The sequence below is a fragment of the Sciurus carolinensis genome, chromosome 10, assembly GCF_902686445.1.
Source record: "Sciurus carolinensis chromosome 10, mSciCar1.2, whole genome shotgun sequence".
Lineage (NCBI taxonomy): Eukaryota > Metazoa > Chordata > Mammalia > Rodentia > Sciuridae > Sciurus > Sciurus carolinensis.
This window is the reverse complement of record NC_062222.1, coordinates 99,888,981-99,907,710: the sequence shown is the minus strand read 5'-3', so window position 1 is coordinate 99,907,710 and position 18,730 is coordinate 99,888,981. Positions and strand designations below refer to the sequence as shown.

Genomic DNA, 18,730 nt, shown 5'->3' with positions numbered 1-18,730 from the left:
ACTCAAGGCCTGCCACTGACTCACATCTGGTAAGAGGGACTTCAGGCCCACGTGTGTAACAGTACCCGGATGTAATTCTCTAGGAAGAGAATTTCCTATTTTATTTATTTATTTATTCTTTTGCAAACAGTTTTAGAGGCAGGGCGTAAAATGATTGAAATTTCACGAGATTGACATTATTGCTTAAAGTGCTTAAATTGGTTACACTAAAAATAAAAGGTCAAGATTATTTTAAACAAAAACTACAAGTCTTCCTTTTCTTTTTTAAGCAACAAAATCAAGTGAATGCCACACAAATACAATAACTATTTTGGTTATACAGAAATGGAAGCCAAAAATAAATTAATGTGATACTAGAAAACAAATTTAATTATGCAGAAAAATAGGAAATAGTTTTCTCCGACCCATGCCATTTACATGAGTTAATCGCAACAGTGCCAATAAATGCCTTGACCGTATAATAGCAAAAGAGGGCAAAACATTTAGTGCACAGTATTTTAATACACGTGAATATACAAAGTTGATCAAAATGCAATGTTCAAAGATAAAATCCATCTGTAATAAAGCTACACTCCAATATCTAAAATAAGTCCTAAGCGCCAGTTAGAACACGGTTCTCTGTTAGGCTGTCCATGAAACTAAGGGTATTCATGAAAATAAATGCATAGGACCATTTCTGTCATTTTTTTCCACTTCAGTTTAAATGCAAAGTATACCAGGCCATAAAACCAAATGGCTGGCTTCCTATTCAGCCAACACCCTGATCACGTTGTTCCTTACACTTCATGCCAGTCCCCTTTGCAATGCCCTGGAATAGAAGATGCAGCGACAGAACAGGACTGGCTGTCAGCATTTTACCAAAATTTGCTTTTTTTAAAAAAAAAAGACTTTTGCCTACTGTACCATAATCTGCGCACTAAACTAGTCAGTGACCAATACAGCAAATAGGTCTTTCTATTTTTTTTAAAGTGTACAACACTGTAACTTCTGTTTGGACACCCAGCAGCGAGGGAAACGCAGCAGGCCTCCTCACACCTGCTGCAAGAGGACACACGGACACCCTGGCCGTGGAGAGAATACTGCTGAGCCTTTGTGCTATCACTGGGACCCTGGAATGGCCTCACGCATCCCACACCATTCTCTGCATTACGCCTGGAAGGAGGGGATAAAAAATAATAAGTGTTTGCAAGCTATGGTCTTTCCGCAGAGAGAAATGACTGGGTGGGGGGACGTAGCTGCCTAGGTTTTTGTTTTGCTTATTGAGACGAAGAGGTAAGAAATTACCATTGAGTTCTAAATATTAAGAAACTGGATGGAGTGTTGAGAGAGAAGCGTGTTTTGTTTCCTTCCGATCTTTTCTGCATCACACAACCATCTGAATGTCTGTGCAACAGTTTCCATATTTTAATTCCCAAAACGTACTCATGAACACTGAATTGTAACTGACTTTGTCTAGTCAAAGCAATCATTCCAATTAAATCACTGGGAAAAACTCTTTACACATTTTTTTAAAAAGTGAAAAATGTATTGAACCTATGACTTACTATTTATTACTCCTATAGAATTCCAATTGAAACATTTTTGTCTAATAAATTGGCTTCAAGAGTTGTTTCAAAGGTAATTTTAATAGTTTTTTTTTTTATGAATCACTTCCAAATATATTAGAGATCAACCATCATTTTCTTAAACTTTGTAACTTGCAGTCAAGTATATGGACTCTCTATAGTACAAACTTTTCCCTATATCAACCACCTTCAATTGGAAAGAGCCTCTTCTTAAAGAATCAAGACTCACCTCCCAGGTAAGTGATCACTGCATATGTTTCATGGAGGAAAAGAAAAGACAAAGTATTCATAAACATGAATTTGCCTCTAATCAAGGCAAGGTACATTTTCATCACTTGTATAAAACAATAACATGAAGATCACCCTGTTTTGTGTTCTCCAGTGAAGAGTAAAACATTTCACTTCAAGCATGAACAAATGAAGTGTTGGCATGCTTCAGTTCTGAGCAATAAACAGTTCAAGATATTTCAAAAATAAGAAATCCAGTTTTCATCTAGATAAAGTGCTATCCTTTTCATTGTTGCAAAATGGCCACTAACATTTTCAATTTCAGTTTTAGTTCACATTATGCCAAGAGTTTGCATGTTTGTTCTCCGATGGATTAGGTAACAAAAAATAACATGTTCACAGTATATTAAAGTGTATGGAAGTCAACCGACTTCCCAAAGGAAGCCATGATGTCTGACTCGTATTTGTAGGAAACCAGAAACCAGTTCAACAGCAAAACACCAAATTGACCCTTTTAATATAAGGTACCCATACTCAAATGCTCTAATAAATACGTAACGAGTGAAAAAAAAAGTAAAAGTAACTATAGTGAGATGAGGTTCTTCCAAAAAAAAAATCTCTGTCTTGTCAAGCATTCTAGGAGTCTGAGTCAGAGAAACAGCCGCCCTCTTGTCCACTCCTCCACCTGCCCACTAACACGTCCACGGACCCCCTCGCACCCCAGCTAACTGCAGCGCCCCTCCAGGGAGGGTTCTCTGTTTCTGCCCTGACTTGCCAGTGCCTCGGTAAACAGACAGAACATGTTTCTAAAAAATTTGGCTGTACAGAGCGGCTGATGGTTGCGAAGGCGCAGTGCTTTTGTGACTCCAGAGACGGAAGGACGGCGGTGCTGGCTGGCTGGCTAAGGAGAGATGTGCCAGAGGCCGTCAACACGGTGTCTCAGCCTTGAGACCACAGACTGAAGCGCCAGCAGGGCTGGAGAGATAGCTTGAAAAACTGAGCAGTGCCAGATACAGGATAAATACGACGCAGGACCTTAGAAAAGAAATGTCACCAAAAATTAACAGCATCGAGTTATTTTCCTGAAACTTGGTTTTGGTAGAAAGATAAGAAAAGCAACTTTTCACTGTCCACAGAAACTCCTTCCTCTTGGCTTTGCCTGCCCTGAGCTCTGTAACTGCTTAGCCCCTGGAATTCTGACAGCTAGGTAAGCACAGCCCGGTGCAGACGCTAGCCACCACGAACAGCTCCTCGTCACCCTGTGCCACGCGGAGGATGATGTTTAGTATCGAGGTTACTCACTTTTAAACATTTAAACAATTCCACTTGTACAAACTTAAAGCTATAGTTGCAGCCCTAAAAGGTGAACATCTACCCAACTCTTCTGTCCTTCTGTCAGAAAAGAGGCAGATAAGCTAGAAAGGGGTAGCAATGCTTCCAGGGAAAGTTAAAGGAATGCATTGGAAGGAGACCCCAGAAGCCGTTTAGGAAGTTTAGCAAACACTGAAAATAGACTGTGGCATTCATGGGAAATGCCACTGTAACTCAGCAGACATAGCTGAGTGGCATAGCACTCACCCGAATCCTAAAATTAGCAACTGTTATTCATATAAATCTTACTACAATCTGATTGCAGTTAATTCTACCTCAGACCAAAATAAAACCAAGAGTAGTGCTGCATGTAAAAAACCAACAGGAGAAAGTTTAACAGCCAGATCACTGAGTGGTAACGTTAGTGGGCCGCCGGGGAAGGAGGAGGTCTGCAGGGGAAATGGGTAATAGTGCTTTGAACAGTTTCCCCTGCTTGAATTAGTCCCACAGTTCCTTAAGTTTATTCTCTTGACTGATAGAATAAAATATATCCAGATTCTGAATTTTTTGATATATCTGACGTCAGGCCATAGAATTCTTCAATAGCTTGAGCATCTATTTTCTGCAACAAAGGAAAAATAAAACAAAGCAATTATTTACCATGATTTCTGGGGAAAGAAAACACTAATGGAACATATAGTTAAATATAAGAAACATTAGTTGTTATGAAATCACAATTTGTTTTTTTTTTTTTTTTTTTTTTTGGTACCAGGGATTGAACCCAAGGTTGCTTAATCACTCAGTCATATACCCATTCCTTTCTTTGGTTTTGAGACAAGGTCTCGCTAAGTTGCTTAGGGCCCTACTAAGTTGCTGAATTTCTGAAACAATCTGGAACTTCTGATAGCCAATGGATCATTCCACAGACTTGACAGAAAGGATATATTCATAAATTGCAAGTCACCAGGGAAGAGTGTCACGTATTCATTCATCAACAAATATACATGAACACCCTTTGAAGAAGTCAGCAATTCTGTCTTTCAGATGGTAAACTGGAGGGTCTGGGAATAACTTTAATTCATTCAGACCACCAGAGTTAATTTCTTTTAGTTTAGTGGATTAAAACAGACCATGTCATTAAGTGTAGAGTTCACTCCAGCTAGTATTTCTTTACAACAAAACCAATATATGAAATGCTTTGTTGTAATACAGATTTCTAGATCCAACAGACTGAAAAAAATCATACACATTTTAAACAATAATCAAAACAAGAAGAATTTTTTATTAAAAAAGAATTTCAATAGGACTCTGAAGTCTATTACTTGCCCTGTACCTGAGAGCAATTTAGACATGGTAGGAAACAAGAAGCATATGTCCTTGTAACTTATGGTGACACAGACAGAGAGGCTACATCTGTGGCATCAGGTAATAAGAACATAATAGCAACAAGTCCGCTATCCATATCCTCCTCCCTTTCCATGAAGAATGGGGATCAGCATAACTTAGTTTTGAAAGAAATTTAAGTTTTCAAAACAGATTATGGACAAGCAGGCCTATTTTAGAAAATACCCATACACGTGCATCCCCCCAGGTCCCATCTGTACCCTTTGCCTACTGGAGAACAATCCGCATACCAACCTCTACAATGTCGTCATCAAACAAAAGCCAGAAGCCATGACTTTTCACAATAGTAATATAATGCCCACGGTTAGGACCACTGGAAAAGAACAAACAAAAGAAAGTCACCAGATAAACGTTTACTTCTACATACAACTCTGCTTTGCTCTTTATGAGCAGAGTCTCACTAGGAAAAAACTAAGGTCATCAGGATAAAGAACTTGGTACAGGCAGGTTCAGGGGCAGGCACCTACAGGCCCAGCTATGCAGGAGGCTGAGGCAGGAGGACTGCTTGAGCCCATAAGTTGAGGTCAGCCTGGGTAACAAAGACTCTATCTTAAATAATAATGGTAATAATAATAAAGAAAAAAGTATTGCTTTGTCTACATCCACAATTCATGGAGGAGCACCTGGTAAGACAACCCAAAAATATACAAAGGGAATATGCTCTAAGGACTTGGATTCTGGGGGTGGGGGTCGGGGGTAGATAGGCTTTCAGATCCACAAGTATTAACAAAGAGTTTCTGTCTACCTGCCATGTGCCAGGTCCTGTTCTGGCTGTCAGGGAGAAAAACAGTGAGCAAAACCAAGTCCCACTTTCTTGGGACTGGGTGCTATGGTTTAAATGTGTCTCTGAAAGTTCATGTTAGAAACTTAACCCCCGGGCCGGGGATGTAGCTCAGTGGGTAGAGCGCTTGCCTCACATGCACAAGGCCCTGGGGTCAATCCCCAGCACTACCAAAAAAAAAAAAAAGAAAGAAACAAACTTAACCCCCAATGCTACAAGAGTTGAGAGGAGGGACCTTTAAAGGTAACTCTGCTATTTCGACAGCAGTTTGCTATGAAAACAAGATCAGCCCCTTCTCCCCCGCTGCAGACCTATCTATGTGATGCCTTCCGCCATGACAGTGTGGCATGAAGGCCCTCACCGGATGCAGCCCCTGGGCCTCGGACTTCCCAGCCTCCAGAGCCATGAGCCAAATAAACTTCTACTGCACATGAACTGTGATGCTCTGCTAGAGTAGCCCTGAAGGGACTGAGGTGCTGGGTACTGGGGGAACAGGCAGCAAACAGCCAGCAGTTAATGCATGTCAGGCGGTGATCAGCACACTGAGGAGGAGTCGGGGTGACTGGCCAGTGAGGACTGAGGGCAGGCGTTCCTGGCTAACAAGCAGTGAACGGAGGTCTCGCTGACAATGTGAGATTTGAGCAGAAGCAAATTTCCTTGAAGGAAACAGGGGTGGGGTCATGTGGCTGCATGATGGCAGTTTCAAGACTGGGAGATACCAAGCACAAAGGCCTGGGGCGGGGAGAGCCTTGGAGAGCACAGCGGCTGGAGCCAAACGAGGCCCGGGAGGACAGAGGAGACAACCAGTGAAGGGCACAGGGGCAGCGGTGCAGGACACATGGGGCATCATGGCTAAGAGTTCCGACTCAGGGCTGCGTGAGTTAGGAAGACAACTGGCACTTCTGAGGAGCAGGGCGATCTGAGTTAAGCCTTAGAAAGATGCTGAGGAACCGTAACACGTGGTAACAAGTGCTAAGATAGAAAGGTTGACGGTGAGCGCTGCGGCGGGAGTAGAAAGAACAACGGCTACATGAGATTTGCATCGTGAGGGGATTTTCATTCTAAATCTAGAGGTGTTTCCCAATGCACCCCTGAAGTTGAAAAGCTGAATCCCTCCACTCCTTTAACCACAAAAATGCTGCCAACAGTTCTGTCCCGTCTCTCAGCCTCATCCAGACACGCCTTCCCTCTCCCTCTGAGCTCCCGCCCACTGGACCTCTGTCCCCCCAGTGAGGCCTTTGTGCTTGCTGACCCTGCCTGAAGTGACTCTCTCCCATTTGTATTCTTGGTCTACTCTGTCCTTGGCTCTGCTTGAATGCTGCGTCCTATGATGGATGTCACCCGCCACTGTACCTGAAGAGGCGTCTGGCATTACTTGCCCCCATCTCCCTACTTATTCCTCACAGCACTCATCAAAACCATAAACGATCCCCAGAGGTTTGCTTTTTGGTGGTGTGGGCTCACTTCTCATGATCTGTCTTTCCCCCGGGACCCTATGCTTCATGAAGGCAGGCTCCTCAGGTCCTGGCAGGGAACCCAGGCCAGGGCCAGCCCTAGGAAAGCGCCTGCCAACAGGGGAGGAGTTTAAAGCATCCTAGTGGAAGCATGTGTGACTCGGCACCCACTCCCCTTGTTGCCACGGCTGCTTGGTCCTTTGTATCTCCATTACAGACAGGGATGACCCCAGAACCCAGCTCCCACAAGTCCCCCAAGCCCTCAAATGGGCCTCTGCCTTGCTCTGACCAGTGCTCCCAGGGATCAACACTGGGCACCCACAGAGACCCCAGCTGAAGGTGTCCACGTGCCCTGCATCTGAGTGCTTGTTTCCCCAGCCTCCCCGGCACAACTTGCAGGTCCACACTGTCCCCACCACAATGCCCCCCGCCACCAGGCTCCATCCCACCCAAGACCTCCCCCAGCTCTCCACAATGCAGACTCTCCCCAGCGATCAGTGACTGAAACCCTCTGTTCTTCAAAAGAATAGCTGCTAGAACTATTCTCCAGAAGAACACAAAGCTGGCTCATAACTGTCACTAGATCTAAATCACAGAGAGGTAAGAACGTATGAAGTTAACATGCTCAGAAACACAGGGCGCCTCAGATGTGAAGCTGCACTCTGAGCCCACTCACCCTAGCAGAGTGGAAGACGGACCAGCCCTTTCCCCGCACCATGACAGTCTCCCCTGGGAAATGGTTTGCTCAAGACGTACCATTGAGGCGGGTGGAGAGAGACTGGCTCTGTGACATGCCCCAAACTAAAGGGATGGCAAACTGGCAGATTCTCAAAATACTTTTCCCTGCTTATACCAAATTATAGAATAAAAACTATTTGTCTAAAAAACCTTCATCAAAACACTTTACTTCTCCATTTCTAGAAGCCTTCTCTTTTCTGATTGTATGCTTATTGGAGAATGTGGGGGAAAGACTTTAAATCGTCTAAAGAACATTTTTAAGGTTTTTTTTTTTTTTTTTTTGTACTGGGAATTGAACTCAGGGGCACTAAACTACCGAGTCACATCCTCAGTCCTTTTTTGTATTTTATTTAGAGATGGTCTCACTGAGTGTCTCGATTTTGCTGAGGCTGGCTTTGAACTCATGATCCTCCTGCCTCAGCCTCTAGAGCCACTGGGATTACAGGCCTATGCCACTACACCCAGTTAAGAATAGATTTTTAATCACTCCAAATGAGACAATATTATTAAATCTGATCTCTTGCTTCTAGTCTTTATTATATATAAGATATATTCTTATATCTTACAGTACTTTTGAGTGCATGTAATAGATATAATCTGGCTTTTTAAAAAATTACAATCATAGCATAAACTTTATTTTTCCATGTTATTTTAAATTTATCATAAGCATCACTGCTATCCAATGAAGACTTATTAAATCATGTCCTTTATTATAGAACAATTGGATTATCATTATTGTGATGCTATTTATGTGGATCTGTAGGTATGTTTACATAGTTAGGCACCATGTGATACGTCAATCGGTGACAGGTCACACATACAACAATGGTCCCTTAAGACTATATTGCCTGTACCAATGTGTAGGAGTATACTCTTCAGTGTCCACACAACAATGAACCATTTCTCAGAACACAACCCCACAGTTTAAATGACAGTAGTCTTTTTTTTTTTGAGGTGAGCAAAAAGTATGGATCACATTCCCAAAAGTGCTGAGCACTACAGCCCAGCACGAGATGACAAAGAGCCCCTGTGTTTATCACGGGCACCTGCTTCCTAGCCCACCTTTACCTGCCACAGTGAACCACCACGGCCACCAGGTCATACATGCGGTCCAGGTTCACGGCATCGCTGGAGGTGTTGAAGAGCCGGAGTTCCAGGGGGAAGACCACCCGGTAAGACAGCTTGGTGTACCTGTGGAGCTGCTCCATGTACTTGAACCGCTTTAGGTGCAGAGCCAAAATCATGGGCAGCTTTTTTACCCTCATCCTACGAAAGAGAAAATCAGTCGTACCCAATAACTGCTAGGGAATGAGAGCAGGCTGTGGCCTGTACAAACCTAAGGGGGTTTCCAGCACACTCCAAACTGGCAAAAACCAAACAGTTCACAGGAAGAAAAGTATCCAGCTGATGAGACTGACCTATGCTAATCCTTGGCCCATGAAGCAGTGTCTCAACAGTGTATCTCTATTTGGTGGAAGTAGATGCTTCTGAATTTAGGCACTAATAAAAACACCATGTGCAATTATTCTGTCACCGTCCCCTGCCTCCCAGAGTGTAATGTATTTGGACAATCCTGCCCCCCACCTGAGATACAGACAGAGGGGCTGAGAGCTCTTGAGAAAAGGAAGTTGGGAAGAGGAAAAGAAGGGATCAACTCCAGGTTCTGAAAGGATGCTTCTGGGTATCGGGTATAAAGGGGGCCAGACTTATGCTTGTCATCTTGGGTAAGTCCATCCCCTTCTGTGGATCTCAGTTTCCTCCATGTGCGTTAGCACACAGAAGTTTTGAGAAATCCTGCATTAAAGTAACTGGTTTGTTTGTTCTGGTTTGTTTGAAGCAGCATGTCTCCCACTCACATAAACACAGAAAGCCTTTTTTGATCATTAGCATTCCCCAACGGTCACAGCAGTAACAGCTTAATAGATAGCACTGCTGGAAGGGAGGGGCTTGGTTACCTTCCAGGTCCCCCATGTCATGAGTGTGCTGAATCAGGGTCAGTGTTGTTCAGCTTTGCACACTTTCAATGCATATTGTTTGAAAAGAAGAAATTGAGTCTATTGAGGAATCAGTTAAGGTAAAACCTGTTCGTAAAAATAAGCAAAATAAAAACATCAGTAGAAAAAGAAGAACTATGGGGAACCCTTCCTTTATAGGAACATATGACATTTTAATACATCAAGGGCCACTGGGCATGGTGGCACATGCCTGTGATCTTCGGAACTCTGGAAGCAGAGGCAGGACTGCAAGTTTCAGGCCAGCCTCAGCAACTTAGTGAGGTCCTAAGCAACTTAGTGAGGCCCAGTCTCAAAATTAAAAAATTAAATAAAAAGAGCAAGAGATGTAGCTCAGTGGTAAAGTGCCCCAATTACTGGTACAGGGGTAAAAAAAAACCTGCGGGGCTGAACAGCAATCTCCTTCATGCCTTTTGCCTTAGAAGACTGAGAAGATGGGAAGCAGAGACAAGTTCCCTGTCCACTGCCAGAGATCTACCTACCACTTCCACTGCTGCCCATGACACTGAGGGACCTTTTGTAAGTTTAATGCAATGAGCAAAGATGTTCACGTCTGGGTGGAGGGTTGGGGAGACTGCCAGAGAAATGATTTCAATCTTGACCCAGACCCCCAACGGTTTTAAACAGAAGTATTGGGCACCTGCGACCTACCTTGGAAACTCCAAAACCACCAGGAAGAAACACTTTAACTCACAGGCCGGGGTGTAGCTAGAGCACCTGCCTAGCATGTACCAGACCTGGGATTGATCCCCAGCACACTAATAACAACAATGACAACAACAATAATAATAATAATAGTGAATTTAACTTGTAGTAAAGCTTCATTGGATGACTAAAACATTGAGCATCTTAGCCTCAGGGGACAGATAATGGGGAACTGGTTATCACAGAGAGTCCAGAAACCATAACTGGCAGGTGCTGGCAAAAAGATGGGAACTGTGGGTTCTATATTACTTAGGAAAGCAACAATTCTCTCACCGCCTATCTCTGTAACTGATGTGTTCTCGATTCCCTCACAACTTCTTATTAAATGACGAGTTTTTAAAAAAATCCCTATAAATAAGAAGTACCAATGTCTAAGTAATACTAACAACAATAATATCAGGTGTCTACTACGCTATGTACTGTGTGCTAAACATATTGTATCATTTATCTTTAATCCTAAAAGGACAGGGATTATACCTGATCCCCACCTGTGTACCCAGCATACTATCTGGCACACTGTAGCGCTCAATACTGGTGGAACGTATGACTGGATAAAAGAGCAATCGGACAGACAGCTCTCCAAGCCAGCCCTCCTGTCCGCGTTCCCTGGTGAGGAAGGCAGCTGAATAGCTCCATGAAGCCCAGACTCAAAACCTGAGCCGAGTGCCCCCAGCCGGTTCCTCCCACGTCAGAAAGTCACTTCGGAGCTGAAGCCTTGACGTACCTTTTCTGGGCCTCCTGTTTGCTGCAACACGTTTCACAATAATATTTTGTTCACTGCACAGCGTTTCTGTGTTGCTGAAGTCTCTGGAGAGAAAAATATTTTCATCTTTTAAAAAGTCCAAACAGGTTGGGGATGTAGCTCAGTGGCAGAGCGTTCGCCTAACATGCGTGAAGGCCTGGGTTCCATCCCTGACACCGGAAAAGAAAAAGTCCAATGTACTTGGCATTCTACATTTTACACCCCTCTATCACCTGCAGAGTGACTTTTAGGTGAAAGCAGGGAAAACAGTAGTCAGAGAAGATCCCTCATAACAGCAGGGGCCAGTGTGCCATATTACAGCATGTCTACTGGGCTGTGTTGATGACTTCACCATGAGACTTTAAAATACAACTTTATTTAATGGAACATAGATATAAACTAGGGTCGTCAACAGGTTCAGGAAAAAAAGACCGAAAAAAAGACCAAAAAAAAAAAAAAAAAAAACCACCTCAGGACTGAACAGAGAATACCTGTAAGCTAGAAATTGAAAATTGTAATGGAAAACTACTACCCATAGTAAAAGCCCACCCTACCAGTCATCAGGTCTGAAAAAGGCAATCACATAAAATAAAAGATGCAGTAAATAGCAGTGAATAAAGAGAGGGTCAACACTTTCAAAGACCACTACAGTAAAGACAGTGGAATTTAAACCACATGTAACTTCCCTTACGCTGAACTAAGGAAAGCCCCAGTTATCAGGAAGCGACTGCCTTCCACCCACCCCTGCTCCCCACCGCTGCCCTACACCCAAGGGGAGAAAATCTCCAGCCTGCCTACTTTTGAGAACAAAAGTCATTGTGTCTGCTCTCTGTGTATTCATCTTATCACAAGGTTTTACTCTGCTACTTAAGAGTTTTCATTTTTTAAATGTCACGGCCTTTCATTCTTTTCTGGTCGAGATTCTACTTAACATTTTTGTGATCTGTTTCAAAAGACTAAAAAAGAACATCCAGAATATAATAATACTCTATGGTTTTGAAAATGCTTGTGACATTTCCTTATTCAGAGTGTCCTACCTCCAGAATGATCAGATTTTATTAAACCAGAAAATGGCATTTAAATGGGTGTTAATGACTCTACACAGAATAAATCAAAGGAAAACACAGATTGCTCATTCCTTCTATTCCCAGATTAAATAATAGTCCTCCAGATTAGGTCCTGGGGATTCACAGAGAATAACTGCCCTCATAACTCACAGTCTAAGACAGCCATGTGCAAATGAGTCATTGATCACATGAAATGCTTGATGTGGCTGAGACATAAAGCAGTGCACATGGGCTGGACCTTGTGGCGCACACCTGAGATCCCAGTGATGCAGGAGGCTGAGGCAGGAGGATCACAAGTTCAAGGCCAGCCTCAGCAACTTAGCAAGGCCCTAAGTAGCAATGAGACCCTGTTTCAAAATAAAAGGGTTGGGGATGTGGCTCAGTGGTAAGGCACCTCTGGGGTTCAATTCCTAGTACCCTCCCCCCAAAAAGGAATCACAACAAGCAACACACACAGTTCCTCTGCCTGCACCACTGGGGAGGAAGTCAACTCCCTGCCACGGCTACACGCTGTCATCAGAGCACACTGCTCTTCTGACCTCTTTGCCTCAGCCACTGGAGCCTCGGGCTGCGCTTATTTAGCCTTGCTGTTTCCTCAGCACCCAGAGCTCTCCTCCGAGGCCTGCATGGCTGGCTGTCCAGAGCTCAGTCTCACATCCCCCTTTGGAGAGGACCTCTCTGACCACCCAGCCCCTGCCATGTGGCTGTCTGGTTTTCTTCAGCCCATCTGAAACCGTCCTCCTGTTCACCTGGTCTCTTGCCTCTCCTGTAAGCAGGCAATGGCTTTGTACCACACACTGTCATATCCCTGGCCTGACCCATAATGGCACTTGATAATAGTTAGTGGCCAAATAATGAACAACAATGATAGACACAGAAATAAAGTTCAGGGAAAAGCACAGAAAAAGGAGTAATGAACACGGCTGGAGAGATGCAGGCCATCTCCCCAACGGGTAAAGGCCAAGTCAGGTTCCCGCAGAGGGAACGTGTGTGCGCCAGGGCTCAAGAGTGAAGGAACGCCACAGCGCAGAGGAAGGGGCGGGGGGCACAGAGGCAACGCGTGGACACAGATGGGCGTGGCCAGAATGGCCTCTGCCGTGAGTAGCAGTCCCCAGGACACAACCACGAGGCTGGCGTGGACCCCGTGGCTCTGCAGCCCACCAACCGTTCTCAGAAAGGAAGACACAATTAGACAGCACTTTGGAGAAATGCCACTTTGGACAGAAGGACTAGAGGGGGGTCGAAAGGCAGGGAAACCATTCAGAAGGCAATTAGAGTCAACTTCCAGATTTCAAGCACTTAGTTCATAAACAGACTCAAAATTAGCTGAATGAAGACTTCAGTTGAGTCACTGCTGTGAAACTGTGCTTCAGCTGCACGGGGCGGGCTGGAGTGGGCAGCAGGAGGCGAGGCCAGGCCTCAGTGAGGTTCCTGTCCACGGAACACCTCCCACAGACAAGCCGCTGTATCAGAACAGCCAAGGAAGCTCAGCAAAGATAAGGAAATAAACACTTTCTATCCTCATGTCTCCAAAAATGTTCTTTGTAGGCCCAGATAGGTAGAGGTTAGTGCAGGATAAGCCTCCCTGATCCCCACATCCTTAAGACTTCTGGGTCCAAGCGTTTCTGATAAGGGAGGCTCGACCTGTACTAATTTAAAGACCCAATTTACAAACCATCACCATCGTGCCCACTGCCACCAAAGACACGGTGACACTCTCATGGTATTTGAGTTGAGAAATGGAAAATGAGGACCATTCAGGAAAAGGGGCTGATAAGCAGTAAACCAGGGCAGAAGAGGTCTATCGGTCTAGGCCGATGGGTGCCAGAAGCAAAGTGAGCAACAGAGATGAAGGGTGTCTCCAGGAGAAAGTAAAGGGGAGGCAGACGGTAGGGCGCTCTTTGATACACTACCAGAGCTCAGAGAAGGTGGTGGGGCACCAAGCTCTTCGCATTTCTTCCAACAGAGTTATAGTAGCAAACATTATTTAAAGATAGACTTTAGGAACAAATCTATTAAGAAATGCACACCTTAATGAAGGAAACTATAAAACCTTATGGAAACACACACAAGAATTGATTAAATGGAGAAAGACCACGTTCCCACGTGGGAAGGCTCTCCTCTATCGCACAGACAGCTACCATGTCCAACTTCACAGGTCTATATTTGATACAGTCTCTGTTAAATTCTTAACTAATTCAACATGATAGTTCGAAAACTCATTTGGACAAAAGAAATTCTCCATCAGTGCTTTCTGATCATTTTCACATCAGGACCCACGAGGAACTGCATAAGCGTGAGAAGCACACTGAGGTAAACCTATGTGGATGCTCCGACCGTGGGCCGGGGGCTCTGCCGGTGCTGAGCTCTGCGCACCTCCCTGGAGTTGAGGGAACCATCACACCCCTGCAACCCTGTTCCCTGCCACTAGGAAGCTTCGCTCTAAATTCTAGAGCATGTGGGGATTGTTCACAAATCCCAATACTCAAAGCCCCCACTCCTGTGCCTTTTCACACATGCACCCCGATCAAATACCTGAGAATTTCTCCAGGTAAAACCTAGACAGGCATTGCTGTTCAAACTCCCCCAACCTCCAGTGTGCTGCCCCGGCTGAGAACAGCTGTTCCCACACGGCCCAAATGTCAGCAGGCATCTAAACACCCTGGGGAATCTTGTCAAGACACAGATTCTGATTGAGTCTTGGTGGGGACCTGAGATTCTGCATTTCTAACGAGATCCCAGGTGGTATCCAGGGTGCTAGTCTGTGGACCTCTGAGTAGCAAGGAACTAGAGCAGAGTTTCTGACTTGGCGGTATCTGAATCACCAGAATATGTTTTTAAAGATAGCGGTCCAGATTCCCTGAAGTTCTTGAACATGGTCTGGGCCTCTAGTTTTACCAGCTTTCCCAGTTGATTCTGAGATACCCTAACCTTTGAGAAGTACTAATTCAAGGGTTAGAACAATTTTTAAGAAAGAAATCTATAAGAAGGGTTATGTGTCAGATACTATGAAATACTATGTATCAATAATAACCAAATTGGAAACAGAAGCAAGAAACCAATAGATAAGCAATGGGAATGCATTGTATGTCAGAGAAGTTTCTCAAAATAAGTGGGAAAGGAATTTCTTTCAATGAATATTAATTTTTCAAATAGAAAGGGCTTCGGGACAATTACAAGGCTGCTTTCCTCGAACACAGGGCTCACGTCCTGACACTGAGAATTTTTAAGGGAGGGAAACAGAGGAAGTGGAAGGTGATTTTGGGGCACTGAACATTTTAAAGAGAAAAGTGCGTTTCTGTGATGGAGCCACAGGGAAGGAAGAAGGCATTCAATAGGAAGACAAAAACTACCAAAAGGCCTGCAAGGATCATGCAGAGGGCTTACCTTGTCTAAAACACAGAACTGAGATTCGAAATATCAGAATTATAGCTCTGCCAGAGCTGAATTTAAAGCTTCTTTAGATCTGTATCCTGAATTTAACCACTGTTTACACCATTTCTCTGCGGCTAAAGTTCAGTGAAAATACACTGTAATCTGTCACCTAAACCCCTTCTGAAAGGAGGTAGCAGGGATCTTTCATTCGGATCCCATACTTTTATTTATTTATTTATACTTTTGGCACTGGAGATTGAACCCAGGAACACTTTCCCACTGAGCTATATCCCCAACCCTTTCTTTTCTTTCTTTCTTTCTTTAATTCTTTTTATTTCTTTTTCTTTTCTTTGAGACAGGGTCTAAATTGCTGAGGCTGGCCTTGGACTCGAGATTCTCATGCCTCAGTTTCCCAAGTTGCTGGGATTACTAGTGTGCCCCACCATGCTCAGCAAATCCCACAATTTTAGTTTGATTTATTTTAAAAAGTTATTCAAATAACTTGAAAGACAAAAATAACACATCATAAGAGATATGTAGACATCTCAAGAAAATTTACAAGGCTAACTTTAAAGACAAATGGGGAAAAATATAAACCAAATAAAATCCTTACAGAGACCAAGAAAGATCAACATCATTCCTTCTCGTTAGTCTCAAAGACGGAAAAAGTTAAAGAGCCGGCTCGAATTACAAATGTGCTGGTGGGAATTCCTCTGGTGGACAGGCTGGAAGCGGCCCCAGAATTCTTAACGGTGAATGGCAGCAGCAGGCAGCTTCTCTCAAGGTGTACATGTGTGGGTAGACAAGACGAGACCGTCAAGGTCAAGGGTACCCTCTGTCAGGACACCAGCCTGAACGGCCCACTCAGACGTGGATCTGGCAATGTTTAGAAGGCATTTGGTGGCTCCTGCACACTCACCCATCCCAGCTGCGACCCTTCCGAGCGCCTCTGCCCTGCCTTCATCAGGCACGCAGGACCAACACATTCGTTTCCAGGAAAAGAAAGCACAGACGCAAGTCTGGGATAATTTCTTTACAACACAGCTCCCCAAAGGTCGAAATCAGGACTACCCACCTCGTCCTTAGCTTATCTCAAAGGGACAGACACTGCCTCTTGCCCTTTGGAACAGCCCAAGATTTCCCAGAAGGGAAAGGAACAGTCAACCTGCCCATTCCCAAACTGCCTCCAAGAGGGAGAATGGGCAGATAACGCCTCCCCCAGCCCCTCATCCGCCAATGTCCGTTCAGCCTGTGGTCATGAAACCTCGGGATATGGAAGTGCCTTCTTCCCCACAGGAAGGCTGGGAGCACGTGCCTGAACACCACCAGGCGGAAGAAAGAGAGGCCCCCAAGCACCACGCAGCAGGACAGCACACTCCCGGACACCTGGGCCTGCGGAGTCAGGGGCTGGACACCACCCTGCAGGGAGCTGTCCGCGGGGGCGAGGACCCTCTGTGCCCTGGTAACAGGAAGTGATCAGTCCCGGCTCCCAACCCGCCGCTCTTCTCAGCTGGGGGTGGCGACTCTGACCTGGAAGATGGCTTTCTACCAGGCAACCAGCACAGCAAGTCCCTTGAACCTATTCTAAAAGGTTCCGGGGAACCCAAGTTTCTGAAAGAACAGTCCTGTCACCTGAGCCTTACTGACACAGACCGACAGTGCCTTCTGACGACACTGAAAAGGCTGTGGCACTCTGCACGGGAGGCCCACCCTGGACACTCAGTCTACACAGGCACCTTGGCCTCAGCCACTCCCTGGGCTACGCGCTTGCTTCCATGCACCGGCCATCACCTGTGCGCCCACTAGAAGAGTGTAAGGGCCGCGGAAGCAGGAGCCTGCGGTGACAGTCACCCCTCTGTCCCCACGTCCACAACAGGGCCGGGCAAACTGCAAGCACCCACGTCCTCTTGTGCAAAGGGTGTGGGGAGTGAGAATCTTGTCTGCACAGCAACTCTGAACACATTTCAATACACGAGTCAATAGGCATAGGGACAGTGCTCCTGGACTAGCACACCCACCCTGGGCTCTCAGTGCTAACGAGGGAGGACTCCGTGAGTGACCTCCACAGAATACTAAAAAGGTGGGGGAGAAGGCAATCCTTCACTGGTTCTCAAGGGGCATGATTTTTTAAATAACAGAAGAGATTATCTTAAAAAAAGCAAGAGTAACGATAGGCATCTGTAGCACTTATTAACTTATTTACATAAGTGAGTGTATGAGAAAGAGACTGAAGAAAGCCAAAAGTGTACCTCCGCTAAAGATCGCAATTTTACTTTTTAAATTTAATAACTGATGACTTCTACCTGATCCTCTCTCTGCTCATAAGACTCTTCTCAGGACACATTTACTTATTTTGAATCTCTCTTTGGAAAGAAGAAACAGAAAATAATAGGATTACACTGGTTTAAGAGCAAGGAAGATTAAGTCCTGAAAATACAGGATCGTATTTCTCCATTTATTTACTAGCCTCAAAACACAGGCAGAACTCACGAGGTTACCTCAGACAGTGGGTAATGGAAGTGTTCTGCTCCACATCAACAGAAAGGTCAAGAAAGTCTTCATCTTTGCTACTAACCTAAAGGAAAGGAAGAAAAAGAAAAAGAAAAATGTATTAGGCACAAAGTACACAGCAGACACTGTAGTCAAAACTGTGCCCACACACAGAAGATCCGACGCCATCCCCGCAGTAAGCCACAGGTGGCGACACACACTCACTGCCAGCAGTCACCTCCAAACCACCTGATCTAGAGAAAACCCGATTCTCAGGTCAACCCCATCCCTACCACAATTAATCTTTAATAATTAAAACTCAACCAGATCTCTCTTCCTCCCCAGACGTCTGCCCCATTGTTTCAACACAGGAAGTACCAGAAAAACATCCGAAGAGCCTGCCCGGAGAATGACGCAAATGGAAAAAGGAGGAGACCTGGAAAACTTCCTACTCAGGTAATCGCCCCTCCTTTTTTTTTTTTTTTTTTTTTTCAATTTTTAAATTTGTTTTAATTAGTTATACATGACAGTAGAATGCACTTTGATACATCGTACATAATGCAGTATAACCGCTCATTTTTCTACATGATATAGAATCCCACCAGTCATATAGTTATACATGTACATAGGGTAGTACTGTCAGATTCATTCTGCTGTCCTTCCCATCCTCATATCCCTTCCCTGCCCTTCACTCACCTGTCCCTAATCTAAAGTAACTCTATTCTTCCCTAGCACCTTCCCATTGTGAATTAGCATCTGCATATCAGAAAATCTTTGGCATTTGGTTTTTTGGGGATTGGCTTATTTCACTTAGCATGATATTCTCCAGCTCCATTCATTTACCAGAAAATGCCATCA

General features: G+C 44.6%; 1 protein-coding gene across 1 annotated transcript in view; it reads right to left on the bottom strand.

Moving 5' to 3' along the window:
* Positions 1–342: 342 nt before the first annotated feature.
* Positions 343–18,730, bottom strand: part of Usp46 (ubiquitin specific peptidase 46) — a 59,745-nt gene continuing 41,357 nt past the window's right edge. The window contains 6 exon segments of the mRNA XM_047566705.1: positions 343–3,726; positions 4,743–4,821; positions 8,550–8,747; positions 10,923–10,971; positions 10,974–11,005; positions 17,881–17,957. Of these exon segments, the coding sequence (XP_047422661.1) occupies positions 3,625–3,726; positions 4,743–4,821; positions 8,550–8,747; positions 10,923–10,971; positions 10,974–11,005; positions 17,881–17,957 (537 nt within the window). The 3' untranslated portion in view covers positions 343–3,624.